The sequence below is a fragment of the Nothoprocta perdicaria genome, unplaced genomic scaffold (assembly GCF_003342845.1).
Source record: "Nothoprocta perdicaria isolate Ctin4 unplaced genomic scaffold, notPer1 scaffold_33, whole genome shotgun sequence".
Lineage (NCBI taxonomy): Eukaryota > Metazoa > Chordata > Aves > Tinamiformes > Tinamidae > Nothoprocta > Nothoprocta perdicaria.
The window spans coordinates 3,655,062-3,678,275 of NW_020455566.1; the positions used below are offsets into that span (position 1 = coordinate 3,655,062).

Below are 23,214 nucleotides of genomic sequence, written 5' to 3' on the forward strand. Positions count from 1 at the left end.
TGTAAACCCCACAGAAAAAAAGAATGCAGCCAAGACCAAGTATTTAACGAAAAGAGTGCCAAAACAGGCAGCAAAATGGGGGAACCTCAACACAAAAAGTCAGTGACAATATTTCATGTTTTGCACAAAGATGAAAAACCGATGACATTTCTGAGTAACACTTTTATGGTGACAATTACACAAGATGATTCAAAAATGCAAATGACAGCAACATGCACACCTGGCTAAAGCTAGAAGTTTCATCCCAAAAGAATACCTGTGATTAAAATGATGAATCTTTAATACTTCTATTGTACCGATTTGCATCCTACTTCATTTTTCTTTTTCAAATAAGGCATACGCGCCAATTAACATGAAGCTTTTTTTTTTTTAAAAAAAAAAGAAATCTTTTAAGAACCCTGTCCTTTCAGAGTCCACTGCAGGTTTGCAAAATCATAATACTGGGGTTTAAATTTGCTCGTTTTTAATACAATTTTGCATCCCACCCCTTCAATTCCCATCCCACTGCCCCCTGCCAAAAAAAACTTAAACACTTCAGAGGTTGCAAGTGCAAACGCTTTCTATCAATGTATAATATACATTTTAACTTAAGCCTTTGTGCAATTTATGAGTTTTTTAAAACTCTTTAAAAACTCCTTGGCACGACAGCCGAAAAGTATTCAGCTCCATTTAAACTGTCAAACACAAGGTGATATAAAGTGTAAATCACAGCTGAATAAAATAAAAAACCCAGAACTGCAGCTTTTATTAGCCAGCTTTACAGTCTCTTGTATACAGTACATTGCACAGCTCCGCCTTCACAATAACGCTTCCTGTATGAACATTGTGCCTTCCACGATGCAGTATAATCAAGGCAAGTTACAGAACACTGCTGAGTTTATACCAAAATAAACAGAAGATGTAACCTTGGTTTATAATAAACATCCAAATTACCATGTACAATTTGCAGTAGACTCTGTAATGAGCTTGATATATAAGCTAGATGACAGTGAAGGGGGAAAAATAGTTTAAACTATCAAGTTTCCTCTTGAAATGTCTTTTCCCAAGGCACTGTGAACAAGACTGTTAGCAATTCTCAATGACTAAAAACACCAATGGGAATATAAATATTTCACACGACAACCACCGTCACATCATCATCTATTCTCTTATTCTTTCCCTTAAACAACGCCCCTGAAAATTTGTTTGGTCCTTTGAGGGGTAACCAAATTATTTTCTGCAACATCACATATTTGTATTTAATACACCTATAAATCAAAGCTTTGTTAGATTCTTTAACCCTTTCATTCTAAAAACTAAAGGTTTTTCCTCACTCTTTCTTAGTAACTCAGATTTGCAAATTCAACTTGATTAAAAAAAAAGAAAGAAAAAAAAAAAGGAAAGGGTTCAAAATCAAGCAAAGCCCTGTATTCTTTTTTCAAGAGGAAACCATGCAAGAGTACATAAAAAGGCAAAATTGGCTACTTGAAAACCAAGAATCGTTTTTAATGCATTGGCCAAGGAAAATAAATTGCAAAGTTCTGTGAGGTTTTCTAAAAATTTACAAGAAAAACTGATGGGAAGTTCTAGTCAATCCAGATGTTCTTTTTTTTTTTTTTCACCGGTTTTAAATGACAACGAATACAGTCTCACACAATACAATTTCATCTTGACTGCAAGAGACACTCCTGTGTGATGCCTTCAGCATGACAAATTTACTGGGCAAAAAGAAAATTGGCATTCATTTCTTCAAGGGCTGATAAACAGAGGCATTGGGATCAAGTCCAGAAGGGCTGGTCTCCACAAATTTGGAAGAGTAATGTGGGGAAACAGGACTCAGAGTGCTGGTGGCTGCAGTGTACGTTATGCTGGGCATTACTGCCATGACTTCTGCTATCTTCTGTTTTAGGTCCTTGATTTCCTGATCTTTTTGAATGATTTGCCCTGAAACAGCAAATAACATCTCTTAAAATCGGTGGCATATTTACACCCTCCTCCACCCACCATCCACAGTGAAAGAGCTGCTGCAGTGAAACAGCCAGAAGAGTTTCAGCTTTCYAAGACCTGGGTAACAACACAATCCTTGCAGCTTCCTGGTTATATTGATGAACTGTGTTCAGTTATCTCTACTTACCAAACAGGCCTATCAGATTTTGCAATTGGTACAGCTGCCCTGTATCAAAATATTATTTTTATAGCTCATCTTTTTTTCTGCACTTTTCAGTTCACTTTTTACTAGCACCTTGCAGGAGTGCAAGAGTTTACTTATTAAATCTGCTACTTATTTCAAAAAGCTAGCCTGTTCTCAGTGGCTTTCTAAATCCCCTTTGTGCTCACTTGAAATATCATTATTATAAAGCAAGGTATCATTATAAAGCAAGGTAAAGAGAAACCCCAATAAAGTTACAGCAAAATGAAAATTTGCTCTCTAATCAAAGCTTCCTGCAAGCAAGCAGACTTCCATGAGGAAGATAAACAGATACTAAGTCTGAAAGTTATTTCATTTTGCTTCACAGTTTGCACAGCTGAACAGTTTATCCTGGTTTAATGCTCCCTCTGGTGGCTGCAASAGCAGCTCAGCAAGGACAGCAGCATCAGGTCCTCACCTCATCTCACCAGCATGAGGTTTAAACTGAGGATTTTTAATTACTTCAGGGGTATCACAACAGTATTACAATTAAGACTCAAGAACAGGGGCTTAAAATATGGAACTGTTATTAATTTTTAAAGAGAAGCTCTAGAATAACTGCCTGAAAAAACACAGATCATCATCATAAAGTCCTTTAAATATCAGGACGTGGGGATATTGCCTTCAGATCAACAGCCTGGGAAAATCAGGCTGATCAGCTAAGTATCTAGGCTCACGTTCACAACAGCACAAAGGACAAGAAAATCCCATGAGATCCAAAAATGTTGCTGAGTTGAGGCTATAATAACCCACTGCCATGTATCTTAAAAAGCAGAGTATTCTTTATGTCACGTTTTCAGCATTTACTACCAGTTGAATTAAACCGCCACGTGTTACCTTGGGCAATCTCAAGCTGCCGTTTTGCATCTCCTAACGCAGAGAACAGATCCAGCTTGATTCTTGTCTCTGCACTCAGGCTATTCTCTAAGTGCTGTGTTTTATCCTGCATGGCTGAAAGTGCTGACATTAACACCTCCGTATCCTTCTCATTTTCCTTGTACTTCCGCAGTTCCTGCAGAAATAATTAGGACAAATGTTATTCCCGCAGACTTTACACATGAGATGTGCTGAGAAGCCTTTCCCTTTCCCCATAGTATGCCGCTGGGCCTCGTATTAATGCTGTAAAATTAAAATGATGGTTAATTAAGGGCACTGTAATATTACTGCCAGTAATTATACATGACCATCATACAAGTGATTAAAGCCATATTGTACAAAGCATAATTACAGTGCAGTGAGCAAATATATTTGTTCTGCTTCCCAGCTCTCTATCGGTATCATCGGAGACCTCCTTCTAGAGATCCTCCTCATCACTTCCAAATGCCATCTAAGCAGCTCTGCAGTGCTCATTAGAGTTGAATACACTTCAACTTCATACTTTCATGCAGTTGAAAGTGATACAAGATAAACAGCATTTAAGCTATTACAATTGTTTGAGAAGAGGCAATTTTTTTAAAGCTATACTGAACCTGATTGTGCTGCAAATCTAGAAACAGAAAAAGAAGTGGGGAATATTTTGTCCCTAAAAGTCACACTGCGGTTGGGATGTACGTAATACAGTATTTCTTAGTCAGTTAGAATATGCTTTTCTTACCATTTCATATTTTAAATCAAGAAACAATCAGACTGTGGGGAAATACTAATATCTATAACAAAAACAGCTTTTCTAACAGTTTAAAGTTTATAACAACAACAAAAAAACACTTGGTTGTGGATGGCTGCAGTTATACTGAGAACAACTGCACAAGTAACATAAGGTGGATTTTAAAAAGCTTTTAAATTTAAAAACRTATTATGTTAAATAATTAAGTGGTGGGGAGCTGAGATTAGCAGCCTCATACCCACATTTTTACAAGCCCTGAAGCAAGACAAATATCTGAATTGCCCAATTCTTGAAGGTGTTGCCTGTCTCTTATGTTGATCCACCCATTTCAGAGGGTTGAAAGCGCCAACTGGGATGTCAGTCCAAGCCCCTGGTGCTTTCTCTTTACCTGCACTTTCATTTCTAGTTCTCGAATCTGATCTTCTTTCAGCTTTATGTCAATTGTTAGCTTCTTGCACTCTGTCTCCAGCTCTCGAATGCGATTCCGTAAAGTTTCAGTACATTCTCCTCTGTAAAAGAAATGTTAAAGGAAGAAAAGGTGAAATAAAAGTGAGGCTGTCAATATGGAAATGTTTAAATCATGAAAATTAATATGAATATTGAAAGGGATGTTCCTCTTTAACTGGAGCATCCACACACGCTACAGCATCTCTGTATGAGCACTGAGAATCAACCTTATGAAAGGATTATCTCCTATTGCTCAGACACAGGTAAACCTGCATAAACTAGGGTTCTGTGCTGCAATACACAACATATACTACTTTATACAGCAAACTGGGCCATAGGGGGAAAGAAAAAAAAAAAAAAAGACAGCTAATCAGAATGAGTTTTAGTGGCAGCAGCTACATATCAGGAGTAGAAACAAGTACCTTGTAGCTGCAAACGCAACAGCACGTGCAGCAGTTGCTTCTTCTAGTTTCTTTCTTTTCTTTTCTTCCATTAACTGCTTTTCTACAAAGGCTCGTGCTTCCTGCTCTGCCTTCAGCTTCTTCTCCAACTGGCTGATCATTTGTTTGTCTTTTTGTTTCATTTGTACAGCATTGTGTAATCTGGAAAGTAGCAGGTACAGGTTTTAACAGAGGACTTGATTGTTAAAAAAAAAAAAAAAAGAAATAATAAAACAAAGCAAACTAAACAGATTGCTGCCACTGTGTTGGTCCCAAAGGGGTTTGRCTGGATCTGCAGGCACATGCAGATCCAGGGATCTCCACTCCCTGTGGAGTCTTGAGGCAGTATTTCCCTCCACAAAACTACAGTAGTTACAAACTAATTGACACAGCTTCGCGAAATACCTACTTGTTCTGAAGCAGTTCRTTTTCTTGCCGGAGCTGTCCTATTTCGGACCGAATTCCCCGTTCTGTGTTAGCCAGAGAACTGATCTGACTCCGCAGCTCCTGTTCAACCTGCCTGCTTGCTTGCAGGTCAGCCTTTAATTTCTTGATATCTTGTTCCAACCTAAGAAAGAAGAATCATTTTTAAGAACCACTTCCCACTGCATTTCTCGATTACCCAAAGGTTCAACAGTTCTTAATAAAAATAAGCACAGAATAAACATCGTATCAACTACCCTTAACATTTATAATCCCTGTTCAGGCCTGTCCTCTTTCACATACCACGCTTAATTCCTTTCTAGGCTCTAGTCTGACACTCACTTTGAAGGAAAACAAACACATCAACACTATCAATAAAGAGCTAGGCATGTACAGCTATACAGTACTTTAAGCATCTTGTTTTCCTCCAAGGAAAACATAGGCATTTTGTTTCCCATTGGCATTTTGTTTTCCTCCAAGTACAGCTAAGTTGTAATATAAATCCTAGGGAATTATATTTTCTCTTCTTCAAGCAGAGACAAAATAGATAAGCCTGAGAAGTCACAAACACTGGCAGAGGCACATAGGAACCAATTTTACCTTTCTCAACAAATTCAGAGTTTAATTTGTTAGTAGTAGGTAAGTTACGGAGCACACTGCTGAATTCTCACCTATTTTTTCTTAAAGTAGGTGATCTGTGTGTGTAATAAACAGTACATGTTAAGTCATTCACAGGAGACGAGTCATGAAATTTAGTTTTAATTTCTCCTAAACACAGACCATCTGCTATACACTTAATTACAGCCTTAAAAACTTCTTGAAGATTCAGGCAAGTTAATAATTAAAACATTTTCAACCAAAATTAAGTAAAACAGATTTCTAAAGAGAAGCATGCAGATCTTCACTTTTCCTCATATTTTCAAAATAAGATCCTCAGTTCTTAGAATAAAAACACATTATAGGTGAATGCGATGATCATCTGTTATAAGCAGTGTTAYATACTCGTTTATATGAAAGCAAATACGATTCTCAATTATTCACGTGCAATTCATTTGTTCAATCAGTTACTAATTTACAAGTTTTTAAGTATTCAAAAAGTAAAGATGTTTCTATATTTTCTGAGGTTCCACTTAAAATTAACAAAAGCTAAATCTTAACACCTGGAGGAAAATTAGTTTCAAAAGCCAAAAACCAATCCCCCAGGGAATTAACCTTACTGCCATTGGTTACTGCAGGTTAAAGCAAATTGTTACAGGACCTCCCGGTGCACTGACACCCAAAGGGGCCAGCGCACCCATGGGTGGGACTGGCTGTGCTGCTCTCACTACGCTCCGCAGCAGCTGGGTGACCACATATATATAAATGACATATATATATCTAAATGACTTCAWTAGACCCCTCTATATCAAAGTGCTAATTGTGAGAACAAGACGGCTTTAAGCAGCAAATGCATCTTCTCTGTGTGACCGGGAGCAGGTCTGGCTTGCTCCAGCCCGATACTGCGCTGGGCTCTGCGGATTGATCAGGTCCCTGTGGAGCAGCTCCGAGCAGGCAGAGCCCAAACGGGTCGGAGGTGCTGGCACGAGACGTGGCGAATGAGCACTCTTGGCCACAGAGCACTGAGTTCAGCTCTAGCTTCTAAAGCCACCTGGTTCATGGCCCTCCTGCTGCTCYCAACGGGATCCCTGAGTGAGCAGCGCTCCCGGACTGCTTCGCACGGCGCTCCGGAGCGAGCCGAGGGCTGCCCGTTCCATAGAGCTGCAGGAACGTGAGCAGGAGAGGGGAACATGCCACAGAAACACCTGCTTTCCCAGCCCGGGGGAACCACTCGGAGCCTCAGCGGCTCCTCCAACGGGCAGTGCAAAAATTCCGTGCCAGCGGCACGACCTGGAATTAAATGAGGTTGTGAACACCGGTGCTGCTCCGGGACACCAAGTGCTCCGCACGTCACGTTCCCTGCAGCTCCTCACAGGAGAAGCACGTAGAAAAAAGTCTTGGAATGGAAGTTAGAACTTAGGGAAGCTGCAGAGAATACTGTTTTACGGAAAAAAAAAAAAAATCGCTCCTATCAATGCTGAGGATATGGCCCAAACAGCCCAAAGATACAGTTACATATTTGAAACACGATCCAAGTACTTAAAGTGCAGGATCAACTGCCCTTGCAGTGCAATCCCCAAAGGGCCAGGACAGAATTAATWTAGAGAAAAATAAAGCCTTTCAAGTCAGCAGCAGACATAACCATAGGAAATTTGTCTACTGATAATTTCTGAACAAGCCCATCGGTTTATTTTTAAAATAATGTTTATCAGGTTTCAATTAGTGCTTTTCATTATGCTGCAGTCTCTGCTATAGCTTTAAATACCACAGCAGGAGTTTTCTGAAAATAAATACTWCTTCCTGCCTAAAAAAGTTAGCTTCCTAACAGTCTGAGGGAGCAACATTGACTCCCAGTTCATTAGTGGCACCACAGAGGATAGAAATTAAAATTAGTATTAGCTAGGCACAAGCTTACATTAAAACCTCCCAGTCTCTCTCTGCAGGTAACAGMACGTTTTAGGAAAGCAAAGAAAGACGTGGCAGGCTCTTCTTTGCTCCGCAGATATTTCCCTTATTCCAATCGCTGGAAGCAATCAGGGCTATCTGTGAGATTAATTAGTACACAAGACAGCTTGTTTCAACACCTCGTGTGCCAAAAGGCAAGATTTCTGTGGATACAAAGGCTTTTGCCAAGCGGCACTGCCAGGTTTTTTTTTTTTTTGGAAGGGCACAAATAGCTAGGAGCAGGACGTGATTATCACTATGTAATACAAAGAAGGAAAGTTTCTGCTAGGATCGCAGCCTGGGCTGGTTTCTTCCATGCAGCCCCTATAACCTGAGGATGGGAGCGGGCACTGCGTGGGCCAGCGGCTTGGGTAGCTCCACTCAGGACAGCAGYGAGCCGTGGACCCGGACCAGGCCGTGCCGGGAGCGCGCGGCGGCCACGGGCTGAGGAGCAGGGGCAGAGCTTCTCGCATCCCGCTCCTCTAGCCACCGAGACGGCAGTAACTCATATTTTGMATGAAATACGGACAAGTGGGAATCAGGGATGTCCTCGCCAGAAAACCAAGCCCATGAGGATAGTTAAAAGCAGTAAAGACTGTYAAAATGTGTTTCACAGATAGTGTTTTCTCTTTCATCTCAGAAAAGCTGAAGATACTTCTGAAATACTACCTAGACACACACATGCTAACCATTGACCAGGCAGAAGAAAGAAAACAAAAAAACACTTTTTTCATTTTTTTCTTGAATAGTTGATATAACACATCATAGCTAAAAGGGTACTGCTACATAATTTAGGAGTAATATATAAAGAAAGTATAAATTTTAAAAGTACATGAGACTGCCTTGTCAAAAAAAGAAAAAAAAACACAAAACCAAAACCACCCACAATATTACCATATTTATGGTCTCATTTATTGTTTCGAATAACTACTGCTAATCCTCAGTCCCAGGCAGCCACTAGACATACTTGACATTTAATACTGGTTAGTCAGCTCAGGGAAATGGTTTGCGCACGCAAAGGGAAAGCAGCCTGGCCTTGACATCCTACAGCGAGGCTGCTGGACAAGAAGTTATAAAAAGCATCTTTTTTTGGAAGCTGAGCAGCTGAGAGCTGGAAGACACACACATAGGCAGGACTTCGCAGTGCCCTTTCAGAGCGCAGTCTCAGGGYGGACGAAAGGTTTAATAGCGGGGATGAGTAACAGCACTGCAAGTAGAGAAGAACAAGTGTTCTGCTGTCCCTGGGTTGCAGAAATGACAAGGAAAAAAAAAAAGGAAACATGACATTTAAGGGCATTGCATCCCATGCAGTTTGTCAGACAAGGTTGTTTCCTGTACAGCTATTTAGGTGTGTGTATTTAGTACTTTACCCCTACACTAACAGGAATGTTTCTCAGACAGCTGAGAAGCAGGATTTCATGAACAATTTCACTTCTCCACACTTACAAGAAACGGTGCAAGTAGGAGCGACAAAGTAAGCGTTTGAGGGCCCCTGCACAGGGAAAGGTGGGCACAACAAGGCTGGGGAGTCTCCTTCTCTGGAGGTCTCCAAAACCCACCTGGATGCGACCCTGTGCCACATTCTCTGGGTGTCCCTGCTGGAGCAGGAAGGTTGGACTAGATGATCTCTAGAGATCCACTCCAACCTCAACCATTCTGTAACTCGGCCAGGTACCTCCTCACGTACTGGAGAAACCTCCCCGCTGTCTGGTTACAACAACCTCCTGAGCTCAGCTCCAAGGACCAGAATTTCCTACCTTCGAGGAACGGCACAGGGAGCTTTCCATGCGTAGCTTAAAGCCCAAAACATGCGTGGAACAAAATCCCCAGTCTGGCAGGCAACGCCATGAAGCGCCTCCCTGCTCTTTCCCAAGGATTCACGAACAACCCAATTTGCTCTGCTGCAGCGAGCAAATAAACCAACGGAAATGGAGATACTCAGCTAAAACTTGCTAAACTTGCACCATGCCAATCAAGCAGCCCTATATGGCATTATTTAGGTGCAGCTTTGCTGAAGACAGGGCCATCTGCACACTACCAATCTAGACTGAATTTGGTTCATAGATGAGATTAACGAGCTGGTCCTTATTTGCTTCATACAAGTCTCCTACAGACATTAGGTATCAATCACTCTGGATATTTAATTGCCACAGCTGTGTCAGGGGGGCAAATAATATTTTTATTGAAGCAGTTACACTTGCATAGCACAAATCCTCAGAGATAGACCAGACTCCAAAGTGCAATTATGCAAAGGTGCCGCAAGGAAAGCGAGCCTGATCTGCCAATTAGGCTGCCCAAGAAGGGTTTGCTAAAACATAACCAAGTGTCTTGTACACGAGGAAATAGGAACCAGGGGTGGCAGAAACACATTGAATTGTGCAACAGCTTTGCTCAGCGCACCTCTCTATGTCCATCTTGGACACTTACACATTATTTCCTTACAAGTACTTGTTGGGGTAACAAACAGCAACAGTGTACGTCTCAGGACTCATGTCTAAGGATACAAAGTGTTCGGAGCAGGCGTTAAAAGACTAAAAACCATCATCAAGGCATTATTAAAAAGGAGAAAGCTATAAAGTTGGTATGTGGTGGAATAAGGTATCCCTCTGTACAGACTGACTTCTGACTTAGGCACCAGCTAATACCCTGAATCCATTTTTTTTGTAAATTAAGGAATAACGAAAACAACCACCACACTTCAGAGAAAGGAAAATAAATAAGCAAGCAAAACCCTCAAACTTTCCAGCATCGTCACCTACTGAATTCCCCAGAGTACTAAAGGTAAYCCAAAGGAAGAGAGCACATTCACCGAGCTCAGCAGCGAGAGTACTCCATGCTTTCCTCATGCCTTCCATCAAATATTKGTCAGAACTATTTATTGTGCCTCACAACCCCGCTGTGAGGTAGGTGAGTGTTGCTTTCTGGGGTAGAAAGCAACTTGCTCACAGTTGCACAGCAAACCAGAGGACCCAAAGGGCTCTGTTGTGACTTATCATTAGACAATTCTGTTTTCTTTATGGGTACATGACAYGTCCTTCTAAGGAAAAAAAACAACACTGATGCAATGAAATCAAAAGAGGATACGAGAAACAGTCACACGATGCTCATATCAAGCTTACCTTACTAATGCATCTGGTTTGCTTAGCTGGTTATTGGGAATACAGTTTTCCATTAAGTCCTTATGTGTGCTTGGGCTCTTGCTAGCGCACTTCTGTTTTTTCTCATTTTTAGTTGATGAGGAAGGGATGCTCCCATTAGTTGCACTGTGACTGCGAGGCGAGGAGTTCACAACTCCACTGACATTTTTGTAATTTTTGGACGAGGCAGTGCATGAGTCCTCTTTTAAGAGGTTTTCTGTACTTCCTACAAGATCATTATTTAATCTTTTACTATTGATATGGTTTTCCATGTATTCAATTTCTTGTATTTTAGAGTCTACAGGTTGCAAAATATTGTTATTTATTCCAAGGTTGTGTTTCTTTGCATCCTTGTCCTTTTCTTTCCCTTTTTCTCTATATTCTAGCTCTGGCAATGTTGCAGATAATTTTTTATTGGCTGGAATGCCTCCATTGTGCTGCAAAAGTATTGAGGAATCCATATCAGATAATCCTTTGGCTGCTGCAATATCAAAAATAAAAAAATACTTAGTTTATTAAAGTCAATCAATACTGTGACATACAAAGAAGAATCATTAAGTATGCATCAAGCATCGCTGCAAAAAAAAATAATTATCAGAGTCTATCTCAGTTTAGGAAAAAGATATAAAGTCACATGGTATTTTAAGTCTAGTTTTCTAGGACACAGTAACCAAGGGATTTAATAATAAATATGTCTTCACAGAGCAATAAATGGCTAGATTAACGCAGTTGCTAATCAGCGGACTAACAGAGAAGGCAATTCATTTTTACTGTTGTGGCCAAAATGAAGTTATTTTCAGCTCCTCTAAGTCCACAGTACTTTGGCCAAAACAACGTTGACTAGTAAAAGCTCTTCCTTAGCAGGCATTTTATTTTTAAATTGCAGATGACAGGAAACCCATTAAGCAATAAGAATAACTTGCCTTCCTCTGTCTCCCTCTCTTGCCTTTGTAGCATCTGCTGTTCCGGGGGCAGAGCTTGCTGCAGAAGCTGCATGTAGAATTCATTCTCCTTCTGCACTTCTTTCTGTTTTCTTAAACGCATTTTGTAGCTGACGTAACTTTTAAAGCCAAAGCCCAAAGTCACAACAGGGTAGCCAATACTAGGAAAACAAAACAAAAGGAACAGCAATAACCACAGTGTAGCCACATTAGAAAACTAATAAAATATTTAGCTCTAAATACAAGTTTGTTTACACGTTCATAAAAAGTGATCCATATTTTCTGCATTTCTATAACAGACAAATGTGCATGCATAAAAATAAATACACTTTTGACATATATTTTAACAAAGCACAGCGAAGTTGCATTTTAAACGCTATAGGGCCCCACATCAGGGAAGACTCCAATAAAAACCTGTATTCAATGTTAAAGTCTCCTCATTCTTTGCTTAGTAATAGCACTGTGCAAACTGGAGTGCTAAATATGTGAGCAGGAATCATTTGCATGTGTCTGATACTCTCTCTGCCAATGCTGCTTTTGTCATATTGCGTACCAGCAGCTGTAGCTACAATTCTGAAGCTCTGATGACAAGCTGAAATGTTTGCATCCAATTCAGCAGCAGAAAGACCTTTCTTCACAGCTCCTAAAGTGCTTTGGTAATCTACTATAGAATTTAATTAGTGTTTAAGGGATTTATTGCACAATGTAGACATTATAAATTAAAGTGACAGATGTCTAATTTATTCAAGACTATATCCCAGGGAACTGGATCAAATGACTCCACAAAAAGCAGGACTCATTTTGAACCTGCTCTCATCAGCGTGTGCCACAGTAAGGCTTGATGAATAAAAATGCATTTCTTCCAGAAACAGATATTTCCTACTCAAGTCTTTTGCCTGAACTCACTCTTTCATTAATTCAACCCATTTGCAAAACCAAGCAGCCAAACATTCAACCAAAATAAAAACCGGTAAACATTTATTTATCTGGTGATATGAACGATAAGAAAAAAGGGAAATCTACTTACCAGTGTGCCGCAAAAGGACGACAAAGGTCTACATGGAAGTTTTTTAAATCTTTAAATCTAATTGCTGCTTCAATATAAACAAAAAGTATCCACAGTGATACTGTTGGTAAGCACACACCCCTCTCTATTGGAAGACAGGAGAGAAAAAAAATAAAAGGAAGTCTGAGTAATGTATCACAAGCAGCAGATACTTTTAGGTTACTTTTAAAAGTCAAAGGAATTTTTAGTCAGACATGTACGGAACTGTAAGAGTTTTTGCAAAATAAAGCACCTCAGATGTCTTATTTAAAAAGAGTTCTAAACTTCTCTCTCCTTAACTTGCTTCAATGCTTTTGCAAAGCGCCAATGAAAAATAACAGATGCACAGCTAATGAAATAACTTGGCACAAARCTCTGTACAGGGAAGGAGCACAAATGGAAGAGACTGCAGAAGATGAGGTAATGTTAGAGCTTGTGATCCTTGAATCAGAGCAGTGGCAAGCGCGGACTACTCCTCCTCTCCATGTTAGGTAAATATTAGTGCCAGTTGTGAGCAAATCAGCTGAGAAAACAGAAGAGCCTGAGCACAAAACTAGCTGCTCTGCACAGAGCAGCAAAGACAACGGTCTCCAACTCAAACTTTGCAATGGGGAAACACTGAGGACGCTGCACGGATTTCTCTAGCACCGTTGATGAGAATGACAAACAGCAGCCATGCAAAAGGAAGGTGTTAATCCTCCTGGCCAATGGAAAACTGCTCTCATAATGTTATGAGCATTTAAAGGGATGAATTCACAAGGTTGTAGTGATTCTTAAMAATAGCTCCAGTTTTTTATATATTTTGAGCAGCAACTGGTTCACAGTCCCTTYCATTAGCTGCCACATTGCCATTCTTTTAAGTGACTAATTTGTCAGAAAAATGACTGCTTTTACCAACAAGCTGGGAAATKATCCATGCTATCTTGAAAACTTTCTGCATCTACATTTTATTTAACCTGTAACAAAGTACCTTAAAACACCTGCAGCAACAAACAGAAGAGGGTTTCTGTGTGTTACTAAAAATTGTAAAATCTATACTCAAATCATTAAGTTGTAATTAAAGTGACCTACCTGTGTGCCAGACATACTGTACCCATACATACGTGCTGGCAGCAAAAAACAGCCATTGGATTGGTATGAAGAGCAGACATATTATATTTGACGTGAATGCTACACAAACAAAAAATACTGAAAAGGCCTGAAATAAARGGGAGGGAGGAGAGAGAAGAGCATTTCAGTTTATTCCATCAAATATTACCRCTTTATTTATTAATGGTGACACAAGGGTGATTTCAACAAAGAAAGGCTAAGTCTTAGCTATTATCAGGACAAAGAACAGGAGCAACCTGAAACAATGATGATAGAAATATATCCAACTAMGAGAGAAATATTTCAGGAATATTTGGTCTTCTATTTGGACTCACTCTTCCAGAGAGTCTCAGAACAGCTGTACTGACCCTCTATTATTTGGAGAATTTAATTTACACGGATGATGTAGTATTACCATAACTAAGCCACCCATATTAGCATCGGAAATGATCAGCAGAGGTACTAAGCTACCCATAGATTATGCTATATGCCATAAAATACTGTAGGGTTTTCCCCACTAAGAAATGATGATTTTAGGTCAAACTTACCAAACCCTGGTATCTGAAGGAATCGTAAACGCTCCTGATGAAGAGCCAGAATGGCCACAGATATTCAAATCTGAACTCCAGGACAAAATCTGCCAACAGTACAAGTGCCCACACTACTAGGAACTTCAGATACAGAAAAGTACTGTAAAGAGGGAAAAAGGAAGTGTTAGGTCTGTATTGCTGCTATGGACATAGAAATCACATGAACTGGTGACCCTGCTTGTGCAGGGGTGCTGGACTAGATGATTCTGATTATTTCAGAGCCAGGGCCCCTTATTCCTAGCCCTACACTCTGAACCACTGACAATCCTTTTCACTATAGATCTCAAAACTTTTAGAGATAATCACCAATTAATATAGCAGTACCTGAGAGAACGGGTCAATCTGTTCTGTTGCAAGAAGCAAAAGCTCTTTCCTGAAACCCAGCACCCGAGACCCAGTTTGTCACTATAATTCCCCAAACTGTAAGCACCTTGTTGCACCGTATTGGCTTATATAACAAGGGTTGGTCTTCTTTTTAATTAAGGGCAGTCTTTTCCTATTAGTAACTTTTTCCTTCTGTATCCTACTGCCAACACCATCAGTGGAACTTTGCCCTGGGATGTTTACTGCTAACTTGCCAAGAATGAGTCTGTACAAACTCCTGTGAAGGATRTAACAAACAAGCAAAGGTTTACAAGCAATCCCACTACAACTCAGCCAATTCATTAATGAGGTTTTCCACTTCCCGCCACACAGAATACTCCGCTCCGCTTAATTAAGATGCCATAAGGTAGCTATCTCAAGATGATGAAACAAATTATCACAGGAAGTCATTATTAAGTGTATTTGTATTGGTTTTACTGCTAACCTATGACACATTTTTGYTCTGCGCATAATATAAAGCGATTCTAAGATCTCCTATTAGGAAGCTCTTAAATTAGATCTAGTCTTCTCCAAAACCTCTCCAATCTGCAAGTACTTCAGTTATCCTTCAAGTGACAGTGCTTAAGTTTCAAACCTGAGGCAAGCAAAAAAACCACTATCCACTATAAAAAAAAATTAAAATATTCTCTTTACCACTCGCTGGAGAGGCATGGAGTACAGCTGAGTAGGCACGCAAGAGTAAATTGCTTCAAGCCCCAGAGTCATCACCTCATGCCCCTGGGGATCGATATAAAATGAGAAAAGTGCCAGAAAGATACACATCCACCCCTGGATTTTTGTGAAATATCACGGAAATTACTTGCAACATTAGGTCAGCATCCAAACCACGGGCCTGGGAAAACACACAGCCTCCCCTTTGATTTCTTGTCAAGGCTGGGCTCTCGCAGTTAATCAGTTACGTTGCTACACTTTCCCTCAAGGGAGTTTTTGCTGAGCTGTTCTAACCCACAGTTTGTTACCCACCCCTCCCCTGAAAGGCCACTGCTGCCCAGGTACTCACTGCAACTCAGTGCTCACCAATGCACTTGCATAAGCACGTGCCTTAAATTACTATGAACTAAGGAAAGACTTCACTGAAAGCAAGTTCTGTGGTCTAAGAAACAAAGAAGGAAATATTTTTACAGTTAACCCACCTGTGCATTCCCCCCCACACCACTTTTTGATTGCAAGCCTTTTCTGCATTTGTAGCAGAACGTGGAAAACACTATTCTGCATCTGGATGCCACACTGATTTTTCTTACTTTTTAAAATTGAAATACTAGCAATTCAAATACATAATGAGGCTTTCATAACGTCGCTAAAGAGCCTACTTCTCAATCACCTAAACTCAAAAGCAATTAAGAGCTTCACAAACACAAGACTAAGACACAAGACAGTTATTTGCTTTCATTAGGAACTTCATCTACTCATGCTGGCCTCAACAGTGACTTGCTGTTGTCTAATAGATTCTACATGTGTGTTCAGCTGCACAAGGCCACACGACCAGTTCAAGTCTAGCTCCAGCCTCTCTTTGCAGCACACTGTGGGCTACAGATGGTAGTGATCCCGAGGAGAAGGAAGGAAGGAATGCAGCTCCTGATTTCCCTTACTCCACGCGGGAATGCCACACGCCAACCTGTACTGTTCCTGACAAGCCCTACTATCTAATGCACAGGTTTATAAATTGATTTGCCAGTGCTTAGTGAGCACACACCTCTTCTGTGAATGCTCAGAATAGCAATAGCTGCAAGAGGACCRGCCAGAATTTAACCCAAAAGAAAATCACACTTCTGGCTTTGACAGGGCAGCCACCATTCTGTTGTCTCGCTTCATTCAACTATTTTGCAAATGAAGTTACTAATAAAAATTAGCAATAGCCCTGCTCCCCTCTTCTCCTTTGCACCAGCCACTTCTTCACCTTTACGCTTCAAGCTGTTCATTCCTTCTAGACACTTCTCTTCACGCTCCGGAATGCATCGATCTTTCYAGGCGCATCCAGGCACCCCTGCGGTTCTGACGGCCGCCGGGTCAGCATCCCGACCCTCACGTAGCATTCCCTGGACAGAGGGGCTTCCCAACCCAAGCGAGTCCRGATATTAGAAATGCTGAGCTATATTCGACAGTGCACATTTTAATTCCAAGTTTGTTCTCAATACAGAAGGAAAAAGACAATGTGCCTAATTGGTTGCAGATACATAACCTAAATTTTAGGCATTTAATTTTCTGGTCTGATACACATCAAAAAAGAAATTAAAAAAAAAAAAGACTTCAGTGATCTGCCCAACGTTTAAGAAGGGCAGAGCTTTCCTATAAAACCAGCATATGGCATCTAATCTTGTAGGATAATACAGGAGGGAGGGAGGAAGAAAAAACATTCATGAAAGAAGCAGGGTATGGAGCTGGAAGGACTAGTAATGAGATTACAGTACTGCAAGCTCTGCAAGCATTTGTTAATCACCGATACATACAGAATTTAAAGATTTATTCATAACTCCACAGTGTCTATTCTCTTCCTTGCGATTTTCAAACAAATAACGTTCCTTCTTATTTTCCCCTCCCTGCCCCTCCTCCCTAAGCACCAGATGCCATTTCCTCTTTTTTGATTTTGTTCTTTGTTCTCCTTTTAGTGCCCTGCACAATCAGATATTGTGCTTGCTGGAAGGTAAAGCATTCAAGAAATATTCCTGGAAGAAACTACCACATGTCCCGCATCCAAAACGGCAGCAAACTGAGCTCTGTTCTCTCCCTTTACTATCAGCAAGTCCCACGAGCTGCAAAGGGAATGCTCCCAGAAGCGAGGACACGCTTCGCTCTGCGGCCTGACTCACAGCTACGGCGGAGGGGAAAGGCCCCTCGAGCCTGGCAGGGCGCCACGTGCAGGAGGAGGCTTCAGAAAGGTGAAATTTAGCATTAATGGGCAATTGCTGAAGTGGCAACAACCAAACTCTCAAGGTTATCCAAYGCTGCTGAACAGAATATTTGAGATGCTTAGAGAATATCAGTAGGGACCTTCAAGTGAAAAGCGTTGTAAATGCAGAGATCTGGGTGCATTTATGTTTGCATACGCATAAGAGTATTATTAGCAGCTATAAAAGCTGTACAGGAGGAGGGCAGCAAGCATGCAAGAGCAAAAACATGACAGCTGGAATGTGGCATGCATAGTGGAAACTATTATGTGAAATATCTGTCAAGTGCATTTTCAAAAAGAAAGAGAATTTTAAAGAAACCCAGGAAATCTCCATGACTCCACGAAGACAAAACAGAAAAGCTATAAATCTCTTACAGTAATTCTGAAAGCAAATGCAATAGATGAGCTGAACTCGAGGTCTATAATGAGCAATCAGTGTAGGAGAAGTGGAACAAGAGGCACCGTTAGACCACTCTGGTAACGGGACCAAAAACCCAAGTCCAGAGCACATGAACTAAAGCAAGGGGAACTGCAGCGTGCTGGGCACTGAAAGCCCCTGCCAGAGAGAAGCAATTTCACAGGTACCACCAGGGCTGACACAGTAGGACACATTTGAGTTTGAACTAAATTAGGCTGGAGACCTGCATTTAGCTTAAGGTCATAAAATGTAGTACTGTTGGTTTGTTATCGGCCTCCAGGGCAGTCAAGAAAAAAAGGTTTTTTTTCCCAGGATGGGAGGCTATAAAGAAAATGCCAGAATAAGTCAGCAGGAAGAATCATTATGGATTAAGGAAAAAGAAAAACTAAAAAGGAGCCAAATTCTTGCAGTTAGCAAGAACTGTTATTTCTTTAAAGCTTATTTAGCTGTTAGCAGTGCGAAAACAGGGTGCTTGGAAGAAGCCCTGTGAGGCCGGAGGCAGCACACAGTCAAATGAGCATCTCAGCAGAGGGATCGTGCACCCCGACAGGCTGCCCGCGTGCGGGACACCCAGGGCCACCGGCTGCCTGTTTCACGACAYGGGCATCTCAGCAGCCGCAGGCAGATTAGAGCCACGCACACACACATCCTCCTAGGTATCTGGCTGCAATCCCAGCTAACACCTGCAATAAAGAGAAATATATAGGGCGAGACATAATCCTAACACTAGAGGAGAAATAAAATGTTTAAGCACTCCTGTCAGGAAATTATGCCATGTAGCAAGAGTCAGCTGACATGGAAATGAAGCCAATCGCAACGATTGCAGGGGAAATTCATCTCAAAACTTAATCAGCTGCAAAACTGGCATCAAGTGCCAGTGTGGCTGAGCAGAGCCAAAACAAGYAGTATCAGCAATGAAGTCGAAGGATTTTAAATACACCAGTGAATACCGCGAGGTCTACTACGAACAAGACTACCATGAACAAGCAGTAACAAGTAAAATTTAATTGCCTAAGTTTAACAGATGCCATGAATACCTCAATTAACAATTAAGGTTTTAATACATGCACACCATCAAACRTTGAAGTTGTTAACCAGGCGAACATTATAAAATAATGGCAAACGCATCTTAAAAATTACAAACGACAACTTCTAAGCATAAACTGTGGAAAKAGCAACTGATCTTGTGATTCCTTCCATCAGTTTGTTGGTTTTGGAGCTTTTCTGGAAACACAGTTATGCTTTTACTACAAAAAAAAAAATACTGTTCTTTTTAAAGCTACTGTAAGTATTCTAAATAGCAAGAGCCTTTATCATGTTTGCAGATAATATTTGAATCATCAGGTTTTCCCAGCACTTAGCTGGGTAGCAATAATTGCTTTAAGCTGCAGTCCTGCCCCAGGGGCAGCCRGGGCTTCCCTTGCAGCACACGAGGGCAGAGCTGCTAACGTGCCATGTTGTGCAGCACCTMAACACAGCCCCAAGCTGCAGATGGGCAGCAAGACTAAAATGTAAGGAGAAAAAGGGTGSGAAAGGATAAAAAGCAGATAGAAGGAACAGCAAGAGGGAAAATAACAGCAGAAAAAGAAGCAGCTGCTGAAAATATAATGGGAGGCGGGGTAAGATTGGTCAGGACTCACTTTGACTTTTTTGGAAAGGCTAAAGCCTAACAGTCTGTTTAATTTAGGGAATGAATGCTGGAGAGAGTGCTGTGAGCAGGATGGACGAATACTTTCAGATGAGAGAGGTTACAAACCTTCAGAGCAGCTTGTTAAAAAGGACATTGCAGAAACCGGAAAGCACTACTCAGACCACATATTCACATTTTTCAATGCAACCCAAGATTTTACATTTCTAACGATCCATTCTGTGATTATAAGCCATTTTTCTGCCATTTATCATCAGTTGCTTCAGATTTACACATATAATAAGCCCTCACCCTCTTGCTCCAGGACAATTCTTTCATTCGTCCAAATGTTCCAAAATACTTCAGCTTTGCAAACCTCAACTATGCTCACATGTAGTTATTTCTGACAGCTGTGACTAGCTCTGCATTGAAAGATGAGAGAGAAAACAAGGAGGGGAAGATTGGGCCTTGTTTAAAAAGCAAACACGAACCCTAGAAGAGTTAAGTATATTAATCATGCTATTTGTATAGCTTAGCTGCTTGGTTCATATCACGGTGTTATTACCTACTGATAACTGCATTTATTGGGTTTGTGCAAGCTGATGGTCACAGTTAAGATAGATTGAGTACACAAAGATGCTAATTGGAAGAATTTAGAATTCTTTAGTTATATGAGAAGCTACCTGTGGATAATCAGAACCTACCAAATTATGCAGGGGTGGAAAACAAGGAGAGAGGGGCAGCAAAAGGAACAAGAGACCAGAACCCACATAAAAGTTCTCCCTGCTTCGGTTTACAAAGAGACTTCATGCTGGTTCCTCTCTTCTTCCTTTGGGACAGAACTTTGACGTCCCYGACTATTCCTGCTTATCAGCAACACGCTGCATGAAACAGAGGCCAAACCCCTATTTCGGAAGTAGGGCGTCCCACAAGAAGTTCCCACCAGATGGTTCACGTCTCTATCAGTCGTACACACAGCTACAAGGGTTGTACCTGCAGCTCTGAACACATCCACCCCATGGTCCTCAGTTTTTTCTTTTCKCCCCCTCTCCACGCAGCCAGCTCAAAGGTAACGTCCTTTGAAAATCCATTTGAAAAGCAAGCAATTATATAAGGAATGGCTTAAATTTAAGTTATTGTCAGGAAACTACTCATCTCGAATATTAGCTTCTAAGTAACAGATGGCATTGCTTTGACACTCCAAACACCATTTTCTCAAGAACTGGGATTCTAAAGCAACAAAATACTCTCTATTCTCTAGCAGAAATTCAYTATAACTAGAATAAGCTGTGCTTTGTTGCAATTTTGCTATAACCAAAGCTCACCATTAACTGGTTTCCTTATGCAAAGCTAACATCTGCATTATTTCCTCCAACTCTTCAGGCACTGCATGGATAAACCTCAATAGAAACTAGAAACAGAGTGGGGATCATCCTTAGTATAACCTCCAAAAGTCAGTTTTACAGGCTCTCCCAACACGAACTTCAAGGAAAGACACAAAATTATTGCAYGCGATATCGAGCATTGCAAATCTACATACATCAGGAACAGAAAGCTCCAAAATACTCTTTTATGGTGTTGAAAATGTGCTCCCGTGAAACAAATGCTCAGGCAGCCTTTAGGAGCCTGACACCTTAAGAAACCGTGGGGGGAAGGGAAGGGAAGGGAAGGGAAGGGAAGGGAAGGGAAGGGAAGGGAAGGGAAGGGACACAGGTGCAGGCCCTGGATGTGTTTCTGTAGGCGCAGGCAGAGGCAACCCCTGGCGCCCGAGGAGGAGGCTCTCGGCCCGCCCGCTTCTCCTCGCGGCGGGGCCCGTTCGGGGCCCGTGTCCCCGGACACTCCGCGCGACCCGCCCCGTGCGGGCGGTTTGAGGCGCCCGCCCCGCGCCGCTCCGCCGCCGCCGCCGCCACGTGAATCCCGCCCCGCGCAGCGGCGCCCGCAGCCTCCGGGCGGCGCCGGCAGCACCTTGGCCAGCAGCTCCCCCCCTTCCTCCCGCGGCGGGGCCTGCTGCGGCCTAGCGGCCGGGCGGCCCACGGGGGCGCGGGCGCCATTTCGGGACGCGCTGACAGGGCGGCGGGGAGGCACCCGCAGGGCGGGGGGGGGGGGGAGCGAGGCGCGGGTTCCCGTCCCCCCCGTTCCCCCCCGCCCCGCCCGCTCCACGCTGGCGCCGCGGGCCTCGCCCCGCCGCTACCTGCCGTAGATGCCCTCGGTGATGCGGTTGCGCTTGAGCGGCCGCCGCAGCTTGCTGCAGTCCGCGCTCCGCCGCTTCATCCTCCCGGCCGCCGCCTCCGGCCCGGGCCCGCCGCGCTGCCCGGCGCCGCTCACGGCAGCACCATCCGCCCCGCGGGTCTGGGGTTTTTTTTCCCCTTTTTTTTTTTTTTTGCCTTTTTCCCTCCTTTCTTCCTCTTTATCTTTTTTTTCCCCTTTCTTTCTTTTTTTTTTTCTCCGAGAAACAAAGAAATAAAAATAATTCCTGGTCCGTCCCTCCCCGCCGCGTCCCCCCGCGCAGCCTCCGCGCGACGTCCCGCCTCCTCCACTACTGTCCAATGGAGAGGCCGGACGTGCGAGAATGACGGAKCGCCGGGCCAATCAGCAGCAGAGAAACGTAGACGGACGGGCGAGGAGACCCATGGCGACGTTCAGAGGTTGGTCCCGCCCCGCACTACCGGTTCGCCCTCCCACGCCGTTGATTGACGGCCGCACCCACCCGTCACGGAGGAGCCTTAGTGAATTGACAGCCAATTGACCAATCACTGAGCAGGTTTTGTTCATTTCCCGCCCATTATCGTTCCYTCTCGGAGTACCGCCCCATGTTGCGATTGACTGCAAGGTGAGCCAATGAAAACGAGGGCCAAGAATAAAAGGACAGCTCAGCTATCCAGTCGGAAGCGGAAGAAGGAGGGCTTAATTTCCCCTGTCATCCTAGCGCTCAAGTACAGCCCTCGCGGTTGATTGACAGCCCTGCTGGCAAATCAGCTGCTAGGGAAGGGAAAAGGCGCTGTCTGGGTGCAAAGGTAAGGGCTGGTCACACCCTTGTCCTTCCCCACAGCACGGCCCTGCCCCGACAGCCACAGGAAGAGCATAAAATAAAACACCCATCGCGTGACCGAGAGTTTTTTCTGCCAATGAGCGAAGGACATGGGAGACTGACAGGAACGCAGCCCAATCCACATGGATGAAACGGGARGGGGGCGGGGCGAGCGTTGCCCTCTTTCCCCGATCGGCCCAAAGACAGACGGTGTCTGGACACGGGCCAATCAGAGGCCACGGGGGAGCCGAGTCTCGGCCAATGGGAAGCCAGTCCCTAAGGGAGGCCGGTTAGGAGGGGGCTGGTGCTCAGCCAATGGGCAGCGGGCGGGGCGGGGCCTCGGCAGCTGCGGGGCTGCCGAGTCACGGCCCCCCCCCCCGCGCCTCAGGGTGGCGCTCGGGCCCTGCCCGGCTGSTCGCGCGGGCGGCGCCATTAGACCCCAACACC

The 23,214-nt window shown here is 42.9% G+C and overlaps 1 protein-coding gene across 1 annotated transcript; it reads right to left on the reverse strand.

The window, feature by feature from the left end:
• Window positions 1-703: 703 nt before the first annotated feature.
• MACO1 (macoilin 1) lies at window positions 704-22,084 on the reverse strand. Its single transcript, XM_026043357.1, has 11 exons — window positions 21,931-22,084; window positions 14,382-14,523; window positions 13,816-13,942; window positions 12,727-12,850; window positions 11,682-11,860; window positions 10,741-11,239; window positions 5,067-5,225; window positions 4,640-4,819; window positions 4,159-4,279; window positions 3,005-3,179; window positions 704-1,923 (listed from the first exon to the last, which is right to left on the reverse strand). Exons 1-11 carry the CDS (start codon window positions 22,008-22,010, stop codon window positions 1,721-1,723), a joined length of 1,989 nt encoding a protein of 662 aa, XP_025899142.1. The 5' UTR covers window positions 22,011-22,084; the 3' UTR covers window positions 704-1,720.
• Window positions 22,085-23,214: the final 1,130 nt, after the last annotated feature.